This window comes from Haliaeetus leucocephalus, unplaced genomic scaffold (genome assembly GCF_000737465.1).
Source record: "Haliaeetus leucocephalus isolate CR32 unplaced genomic scaffold, Haliaeetus_leucocephalus-4.0 Scaffold369, whole genome shotgun sequence".
Lineage (NCBI taxonomy): Eukaryota > Metazoa > Chordata > Aves > Accipitriformes > Accipitridae > Haliaeetus > Haliaeetus leucocephalus.
The window spans coordinates 1,084-11,250 of record NW_010972805.1 but is presented as its reverse complement, the minus strand read 5'-3'; the positions used below and the strand labels follow the sequence as shown (position 1 = coordinate 11,250).

At 42.9% G+C, this 10,167-nt stretch overlaps 1 protein-coding gene across 1 annotated transcript; it reads left to right on the top strand.

The window, feature by feature from the left end:
* The first annotated feature begins 47 nt into the window (after window positions 1-47).
* TRIM36 (tripartite motif containing 36) lies at window positions 48-9,136 on the top strand. The gene is made up of 8 exons (XM_010573144.1): window positions 48-206; window positions 2,524-2,670; window positions 3,740-3,835; window positions 4,779-5,032; window positions 5,682-5,806; window positions 6,352-6,645; window positions 6,940-7,237; window positions 8,775-9,136. The coding sequence occupies exons 1-8, from the start codon at window positions 48-50 to the stop codon at window positions 9,127-9,129; spliced, it is 1,728 nt and encodes a 575-aa protein (XP_010571446.1). The 3' UTR covers window positions 9,130-9,136.
* The last annotated feature ends 1,031 nt before the right edge of the window (window positions 9,137-10,167 follow it).

Genomic DNA, 10,167 nt, shown 5'->3' with positions numbered 1-10,167 from the left:
AGGGGAAATTCGCGTTAGGAGGGGCAGCCAGGGCAGCCATTGCTATTATGTGCGATTTCTGCAAACCTCCACCTCAAGAGTCCACAAAGAGCTGCATGGACTGCAGTGCAAGCTATTGCAATGAATGTTTCAAAATACACCATCCTTGGGGAACTGTGAAAGCCCAGCATGAATATGTAGGACCAACCACCAACTTCAGACCCAAGGTAAGGATACCGTATCTTACAGAATTTGTGTTGTGCCATTTGGGCACAGAATTTGGGTTGGGCCATTATTGCTTTACTGATTATTGCTGTTATTTATTGCGCGAACCATAAGCTTTTGTTCTTGTTGGTGATGAAGTGGTTGTTGTTCAAGAGGACATTGAGCACATATTTGAAGGGGACTCTAAAAATAAGGATTTTTTTACTTTGGGGAATGGATTGTGTTATTTGTGATTTGGGTCTTTATATTTTCTTTTTTTTTGGAACACTTAATGATCTTGAACATCTAGAGTGGCAGTGCTTTTCTCTGAAAGTTGGGTTAAGGAGAATGCCTGTGTGCGGAAACTTAAAAAACCCAAAACAACTGGCCTCCCCCCTGCCCCCTTAAGGCAGGTTGCCTTTGGATGTTTTGTGTCTGAACTTGATCCATCACAAAGCATCTTCTTTCTCTTCTTCCTTGCATCTAGCAATAGCAAAAGGTGGAGTTCAGGTCTCTGTTGTTATTACACCCTGTTATTTTTTTAGCTAGAGCAGAAGAGAAAAATGTAATGGCAAGTTTTCTACTTTACATACTGCTGCTGCTGCTGCTGCACTTAGACAAAACAGAGTGATTGCAAGTTCCCTTACCTTTGTTTCTCCTGCTAAGTGTAGTGCAGAACATGGCAGTGTCTGTGGCCAGTGACCTTGCTGGAGGTCCCACAAGTATTGGAAATGCTGGTGTTCAAAGAGTCCTGATTAATTTTGATTAAATTAAGTAGATCTGATTTAATGGGCAATGCGTAAGAAACTTCTTGACTGGTGGTGTACTTTCTTTCTGAGGCTGGAGAAATTAGAGCCTCAAAAGTCAGCGAGCTGGCAGATAGTGAACTTCTAGAAGTCCACTTAGTGCCATTTTTCTTGAGTCTAACACATTCATTGTAGTTAAGAACAAGCATGTGCTTGGTGTGCTTTAAAATGCACTAGCACACAGCTGTCTTTGTGAAATGTCCCTTCATTGGATAAATGGGCAAGGTAAAAGTTTGCATGCTGTCTTCCAGCTCTTGATCTAAAATGCTGTACAGCTCCTTAAAAACTTTGCTTCTATGGTATCTAAACCCTCACTGCTGCAATGTTGCTACTTAAAAACACCAAAGGCATCTTGTGATCCTTGTGTAGTCATAAAGGTACCATGTTGTTATAGTACATGCAGACTGAATTTGGGTTTAAAAGTCAGGAGTTGAATTCTACTGAAGCAGAGCAAAAGGGGGAGAAGTGGTTAAACTGAACTTTACTGTGCTCTTACAGAGACTTTTTTGAGGACTGTTTGAGCGTTATATAAAGAAAGAAAAGTGCATTATTTTCATTGCACTGCATTGTTAAGACCTGAGCTGAATGCATGGAGTATTTGCTGGTCACCTGAACAATGTTCCCAGTCATCACTTTAATTTACAACCAGACTGGAAAGCACTTTGTAACGTGTGTGGTGGGGATGGGAAAAGCACATACTGGGCTGATTGTTCTTGAATTTTGAGAGAACTAGACAAGGTAATCTGCTAACCTCTTGTGTCTCCAGCTTGCAGGCTGTAATTCTGGCTTATACAAGGCTTCTGTTAGGTGTGACTATGCACTGCTGTGGAAAAATTCCTTCTACAGACTAAGAGCATGACCGCAGTGTTTGGAGATGTCTGCCTGCACAGCCCTGTGTGTGTGTGTATGTTTTGCAATGGTGTTTAAGCTGATACTGGAATTAGCGTTCAGCATGAACAACTCGTAATTGGAGTCAGACAGAAAAATTGAAACACTGGAGCCTTTTGTCTTTAAAATGACTGTGACTGGTGGTGGTGGCTGCATTTCGTTTGTTGCTCCAAGAGCAGTAGTTATGTGGCTGATCAGAGTCTAGCTTAAACTTAAATCATTACCATATTATGGCAACTCTTGCTTTAAGAAACACTTCATAGCTGTTTCAAGAGATGCTGGCATGGACATGGTTAAATTTGACAGGGTGGGTGTGTTGTATGTTGCCTTTACAGGTCTGAACAGGAGTGTAGGGAGTTTGAGGCATGCAAACAACTTCAGGGATTATCGACAGGATTGATTGCAATATAGAGGCTACATGATGTGTACACAGACATTTTTACTGACTGTAAACCTTGTGCAACAGTGTGTTCATCTGCTGGCTGTCACTGGCATGGCCACATATAAAAGGTGGAAGATAAACTGAATATAAAAAATTCACTAATGAAATCAGACACTGCTGTGGGATGAGTGAGCGGTTTGACGGCTTGTTGAGCCCCTCAGTTTTTGGAAGTACCCCTGCATTCGCTCTGCTCTTTTTTTTCAGATTTTGATGTGTCCAGAACATGAAATGGAGAGGGTAAACATGTACTGTGAACTCTGCAGAAGGCCTGTTTGTCATCTTTGTAAACTGGGTGGATGTCATGCAAACCATAGAGTAACAACCATGAGCACTGCCTACAAAACCCTTAAGGTAAAAGTAAATACTGTTGGACCTGGCCTTAAGAAGGGGAAGAGTACTGAGCTTCTGGTGTAAGGGCAAACTCCTCCTGGCAGGAAGCCAGGACATGTGTTTAGAGGACACTGAACTAGTCATGAGGCATGCTGTTGGGCAACGTCTGTTAATGTATATATTAGTGTGACATAGTGCACCTCTGAGAAACTAAACGGTATTTTCTATGAGGCTTGAAACATAACCCCTTAAAAGTGCTTTCACCTTATTTTAGCCGACTGTACAGCAGTACTGAGCAATGTCGAAGGTTTAAGCAGTTAATACTTTACAGTCTAGCTTTTTTAAGATAAATGTCCTTGTGGCTTGGGTTAGCTGATACTTCAGAAGCCCTCCTGAAAAATTTGCATCTGAAGTATCTGTTGGGACCTTGTATAATTCTGAAGTTGCATAGCTGTTAATTCCCTAAGCACAGTACAACAGGGAAGACTTGCAAATGTTGCTTTGTTACTAAAGAATGATTTGCTGCTACCTCCGCTTCTTCCTTTTCTTCCTTTCTTGCTCACAGGGGGGAAAAAAAAAAAAGGAAGACCAAACCAGCCAGCCTTGTGCTCTTTGGCCTCCTTGACTGTTTGCAAGGCTTTTCCTGTACAACTGTTACCTCTTGCAGCTAAGGGAGTGCAGAGACACTCCCAAGTTCATGCTTTGAAACACTAATTTTTCTAGCAAATCTTATTACAAATGAGTTAATAACTAACAGGGCTTTTCTGTAAGTTTTAGTAGTGTCCTGAAGCCTCGTGTTCCTAGCCTAAGAGAGGGTGACTCCTGTGGCTGGGGAAGAATGAGCCAGCTGAGGCTGTTACCTCTTGTCCTTAGAGGCTGTGCCCCCAGTCCTGCTCACAGCAGTGGCCTGATATCCCTGTGCAGTCATCGGAGGTCACCGAGCAATTCTCCGCAGGGTTGCTGCTCGTGACTGGTGGCAGGCTGCTGTCCTTTTAACTAGATAAACCAAGCACGAGATGTTCTGCCTGCGCTGGTGGTCAGTTTGGGTGGGATACCCTTATTCTGCCAGCTTGCTGTTTTTTTTTAACAGGAGAAGCTTTCAAAAGATATCGAGTACCTCATCAGTAAGGAGAGCCAGGTGAAAGCTCACATCACACAGCTGGATCTGCTGCTGAAAGAAACAGAGGTAAGAGTGGCCTGTGGGTTGTCTGGGGATGGCCCTTGCAGGGACACAGCAGGGACTTGAACTGTTTTTAGTGAAGTGTTTCAAATCCTTTGGGTTTTTTCAGTTAGCCAGTAAAACAATTTCTGAACAGTTTGTGTTAGTCCTGAATCACACATGGTAAGACCTAGTCCTGACAGCATGGGAAATTTGGGCAACATACAGATACAGAGGGAAGTTAAGTTTTGGGTGCTGCTGTAAGTTTAATTGAAATAAAGCTTATTTGATACCTTAACCAAAGAGAGGTGGGTTAGACTTACAGCTCTTGTGTATTAATGGTGCTGCACAATTTACACTGTCTGTTTGCCTTGAGGATGTTGCAGTAAAGTCAGAATTAAGGGCAAAATCTCCCTGCAGAGGAGCCAGAGCTGGGAGCTCACATACAAGCTGAAAAACGTAGTGGCAGAAATTGCAGGAGTTCTGGCACTTGCCTTTATCTTGATAGAGATTGTCTTCGTACTTTGTAGTTCCTTTTATCCAGGGCACTGGGCAGAGGTGGCACTACAGTTCTGAGGGCATATGTGAGAAACTGGGCTGGACACCCAGTTGAGGGTGATTGGGGAAGGTGGAAGAGCACCTAGCTCTTGGGCATGAAGATTTCAGAGACTGACCTGCTTTTACAGTGCTTTTCGATGACCTGTTCAGACAAATGCTGTGCATAATTCAAGACATAATCAGAGGAATACTTTCCTGGTCTTCCTTCTCTGTGTTAAGATAGTAAATGCTCACTAGCTTGGGTGCAGTGCTGATTCCCTTTTCAGTGCTGAAGAGCATAACAAAGCTCATTAGTCTTGTCTGTCAAATGGGTGACTAGACTGCTATGATACCTTCAGCAACCTTAGGTGTGTTTCTGTACACAGTCACAGTGCTGCAGGCTCTGTCTAAAATGTCTTTTGTTCCCTCCTAGTGCAACAGTGAAAGAGCTAAAGAAGAAGCATCTCAGAGTTTTGAGAAATTATCTCATGTCCTGGAAGAGAAGAAATCTGCAGCTCTTAAGGCAATTGAAGCCTCTAAGAATTTAAGGCTGGAAAAATTGCAGACGCAAGCAGAAGAATATCAAGGGCTCCTGGAAAATAATGGCCTTGTAGGATATGCTCAAGAAGTGCTTAAAGAAACTGATCCATCTTTCTTTGTTCAAACAGCAAAACAACTTCATGTCAGGTATCTTAATTATCTTCTGTTTGAGGTACAGGCACTGTTCCAGGATGTCTAGTCAGTCATACTCTTTTGACACCTGCTAGCAAAGTATTGAATGCAGTACCTTGTATTGCAGATGCTCAGGAGATGGTCCTGGTACCATGCAGTAGAAATTACTACACGACAGCGCGCGTTAAGGAACAGCACACAGGAGGGGCTCTGTCCTGTGACAACGCCTAGCCTTGTTCAGTAGGACTGCAGTGGAAGGGTAGCCCATTCAGCTCACTGACACATTCCTTTGCTCAGAGATTGTATTGGGTATTTGCAAGTTAATATAACAGGTCTCTTCTGGCTTTAAACTCTTTGATCTTAATGGTTGTTCTCTGTTAGTGCTTCACACCTGTTTTGTTCTTTGAACATAATGCCCCAAATTGTTACAATGCTTTGCCAGCTGAACAATTACCTGTTCCTTATATTTACACTGATCTACAAAAAGCCTTTAAATTTTGCATTTGAATTCTGTCTAGAGAGACAGAAATTTCTGGGAGGCATCAGTGAGTACATGAAAACAGAACTTTTTTTAAAGCAAACCCTAGCATTTTTACCTTAAGGAATGCAGACATGTGAATTCCCTTTTCTCTCTTCTGCCATACTTCTGCTTCTGTGCTTTCAGAATCCAAAAAGCTACTGAATCTCTGAAGAACTTCAGGCCAGCGGCTGAAACTACTTTTGAAGACTTTGTGGTGGACATAGCCAAGCAAGAAGACATCCTTGGTGACTTGGCCTTCCATTCCAATGGTAAATAGCGAGAGCATCAGGTCTTTCTCGAGTTACAGCTTTAAGGGCTTCTCTGGAAAGAGGCAAAACTTATGCAGGGACAGCAGAACTCAGTGTTGTGACCTGTGTTGTCCCTTCTGTCTCCGTGATCCACAAGGCATTGCCTAGTACCAAGGCTAACTTCAGCTTTGATAAAGAAGCTAAGATGCCATTGCATTCAGTACCAGTTTACACTGGCTTTCAAAATATCGTAATTAAATAATACTAGGTCTTCCGAGAAGCTTTTTGTTGTATGACAGAAAAGAATAGAATAGTTTTTTATATGTTTTTTTTTAGCTGCCAGCAGAAATAAGTAATACAAATTTCAAAGTAAAAACAGAAAACGGGGGATTTATTTAAGTGCATGAGCAGAACCATCCTCGTATGCACTCTTCAACTAGGCAAGTCAGATTTCACTCGCACACACGCAGTGCTATAGCCACTCAAGAAAGGGCTTGTATTGTTAACTCTGAAACAACATATATCTGAATTTGAGATTTTTTTCTCCTGAATCTCTGGCATTCCAGGTCTAGAAACACCAGAAATCAATGAAGAGCAGAGCAGAGTCTACAACAAAGCTCTGATCAGTTGGGAACGCCCTGGGAAGACAGACTCAGCTGATACCTATGTTCTTGAGTATCATAAGCTTAATAGAGAAGAGGAGAGTGCGACGTGGCAGGAGATCAAAGTTTGCAGCAAGAGCAAAGTAATATCTGATCTTGATGACAACAGCAGCTATGCCTTTAGAGTTCGAGGATATAAAGGGTCCATCTGTAGCCCTTGGAGCCAAGAAGTTATTTTGCATACGCCTCCAGCTCCAGGTATTGGATTTTCTTATGTCGACCAGGTGCTGAATCCATGTCTGTCAGTGTTAAGAGCTGTAGGTGGTTTCCAGTAGCTCCCGGACTTCTACTGTACTGTTACTGGTTGCATAAATGTTGAGAAACACTGTTAACAAACAGGTTAAATGGGTAGCATACTGAGACTTGCATGACATTCCTGGTAGCCTTTAAAAGTGAGAAATTCTAACACCCGTGTGACTTAAAATGTAGTTTATAAGCACAGAAGGTCAAATACTTAACTAAGAGGAAATTTTTGGGGATACTGTTTTTCAGTTTTCAGTTTTCTTTTTGATGACAAATGTGGGTACAACAGCGAACATCTCCTGCTGAACCCAAGAAGAACCTCTGTGGAAAGCAGGGCTGGATTTCCTCTACTGCTGGGATCTGAGCACATGCAGGTCGGATGCTACACAACCCTGGATTACATCATTGGTGACACTGGGATTGCCAAAGGGAAGCACTTCTGGGCTTTTCATGTGGAAGCCTATTCCTACCTGGTGAAAGTGGGAGTTGTTTCTAGCAGCAAGATACAGAAATTGTTCCATAATACCCATGATGTGACCAGCCCAAGGTAAATTCCAGACTCTTGCTTAATACATGTTTTATATAAGGAGATGGCTTTTTAAAAAATAAATTAAGGGTGAGTCTGGTCTCAGTTAGTACACAAGGAGAACCTAACCAGTGGAAAGCGGCTTGAAGGATATGGTGTAAGCAGCTTGTCCTGTTCATCCCCTACTACTAGTAGAAAGAAATTCTAATTATCCAGAGTCCTATTTTCTTTCTTTTTGGGAAAGAAATCTTTGGGAAAGAAATGTCAAGATACATCCATAGGGATGTAAAGCAAGAACGTAAAAAAAAGCCGTCAGTTGCAAGATTGAAGCAATGCTTAATTGTCAATAGTAAGACTCTGCCTTAATTCCCTTAGCATACTAGGTTTGGCAGCCATTCAGAGGTACAATGTTCACTGTGCATATCTGTGTAACTTTGCTGTAGTTTGCGTCATGGTGGACTCCAAGTCACTGGCTTATCTCAGGCTATACGCTTGCTCACAGTACTGGAGTGCTACTGAGCACAAGCCAGAGTACAGTGGACAAACCAGCAAAAAGATCTCCAGCTCTCAGTTACAGTTGTAGTAAGCCTGGATGTGTGCAGGAACTGCAGGCTGGGAGGCTGTCTCCTGGGAACTCTTAACTTTTTCAGGAATCCAACAAATGTATTGGCTTCCTCCTGTATAACATAGTGAAAGTGTAAAAATGCAAATGCCTTGAGCTGCTTAAAGTCAGATGGAGCCTTTTTGCAAAGTGAGAAATTAGATCCTGATTTCCTGATCTCTTTTTCCTTATCCACACAAATATCTGGAAAACTTTAGCTGACACACATCCAACTTGCCCCCAAACACCCCAAACCTGCACACCTAGCTAGGGATTGTCCGCACAGAAGAATGCGTGCTTCTCAGCTCTGTCTTCATCTGGGGACAGGAGTAGGGGGAAAAGCATGTAAACTGAACAAACCTAGCTACAAACTTTCCCCAGTAACCAGCTGGGGAACAGGGGTTCACGGAAGCCTCCAGGCAGAGTACTTTTTAAAAACAAACAAACAACCCCCCCCCAACCAAAACCTTAAACCACGGCTTTAATTTTGAAGACAATGTAATACAGCAGTGTCATGGAAAACTCGGAGGACAACAGTAATGTTAAATGTATTTACTGGTGCTGTTTAAGATTACGTAAATAAAGTTAAACGTATGTTGTCTGTAATGATTAGTCGTATTTGCTAAATTACTTCTCAAGTTAACTAATTTACCTGTAGGTTCATTAATGATTGCCTAGCATGAGTACATTTAGATACATCCACTCCTTAGTAAAGCCTTCTGTGGCCTCGTCCTCAGTAGTAGTGTTTAGCTGTTATTAATTGTTTGAGGTGGCCCAAGTAACTGTTCTCCACCTACGAAATTCATCTTCCCTCCTGGCTTAGCTACATTTTTACCCCACAAGTTTTTGTGGTTGATAGCGTGGTGTTACCTATCATACAAAAATGTTTTCTCCAGTTCACGTCACTGATCACGCTTCAGAATATGACAAAAGCAAATGGTTGTTTTTCTGTTCTAGATACGAGCAAGACAGTGGTCATGACAGCGGGACTGAAGATGCCTTCTTTGACTCATCACAGCCTGTCACACTGGTCACTTTAGGCATGAAGAAGTTCTTTATCCCCATGACACCTGCTTCCCCCAAGGATCCAGCAAGCAGAATCCTCCCCCTGCCGTCGTGCTTGGGCATCTGCCTTGACTGTGACAAAGGCAAGGTGGGGTTTTACGACGCAGGTCGTATGAAATGCCTTTATGAATCCAAGGTGGACTGCTCTGGCATGATGTACCCAGCATTTGCCTTAATGGGTGGCGCAGCGGTTCATCTCGAGGAAGCTGTCACAGCAAGGTATGGGGAGTACCACGATGACATCTAGTGCAGTAATCTCTTCCCATTGCTGTTCTGAGATGGAAGATGAAAGCAGAAGAATTCTACCTTAGTTTTCAGTCCTGTTTAATTACATTCTACCTACATGTTGCTCGCAAGCCTCTGGGCCATGCTTTTTTTAAACAAACAGTCCAGACACTTCCCACACCACTGGGAAATGTTCTTCCAGGAACTCTCCTGCCTTTCTTGTGATCTGTGCAATGCTGTTATCCGCAGCCTTTCTTCCCAAGGGGAAGCAGGGAAGAAGTTTGACTAGCAACCAAAATTACTCTTCAGGGGTAGAAATCTGCCTTTTATGTAACTTAAATCTACATAGTCAGTTTTCCATTGAATGAAGTCAAAGCTGACAGCATGTGATTGCTGTTCTCCTTTTAAGAAATCTGCCTGAATACCTCTGAAGGGTCAAATGTTTTCCAGTTAACCCCTGAGCACCAGAGGCTGGGCCTTTCAGATCGAAATAACATTTGCAGAAATACAGAAATCAGAACTGCAGCTGAACGTTTAGGTTCTCAGCACATTGCTGGTTCATGCCCAATTTTTCATCCACCAGGATCCGCAAGTCCTTCTCTGCAGGGCTGCTCTCCATCCCCCAGCCTGTACTGACACTGGGGACTGCCCAGACCCAAGTGCAGGACCTTGCATGTGGCCTCAGTGAACCTCATGAGGTTCACATGGGCCCATTCCTCAAACCTGTCAGGGTCCCTCTGATGGCAACCCTTCACTCTAGCAAGTGGACTGCTCAGTTTGGTGTCATCTGCAAACTTGAGGGTGTACTCGATCCCACTGTGTTGTTAATGAAGATACTAAATAATACTGGTGCCAGTACAGACCCCTGAGGGACACCACTCATTACTGGTTTCCACTTGGACATTGAGCTGTTGACTGTAACTCTTTGGATGTGGCCATCCAGCCAGTTCCTTTTCCATTGAACAGTCCATCCATCAAACCCATCTCTCTCAAATTTAGAGGTAAGAATGTTGTGGGGGATCTTATCAAAGGCCTTACAGAAGTCCAGGTATATGACATC

Excerpts from the sequence above, each read along its gene's own strand:
- TRIM36 (XM_010573144.1), top strand. The coding sequence starts at position 48 with ATGTGCGATTTCTGCAAACCTCCACCTCAAGAGTCCACAAAGAGCTGC. Across the intron at positions 3,836-4,778 it reads TGCTGCTGAAAGAAACAGAG|TGCAACAGTGAAAGAGCTAA; the intron begins GTAAGAGTGGCC and ends GTTCCCTCCTAG. Across the intron at positions 6,646-6,939 it reads GCATACGCCTCCAGCTCCAG|TTTTCAGTTTTCTTTTTGAT; the intron begins GTATTGGATTTT and ends ACTGTTTTTCAG.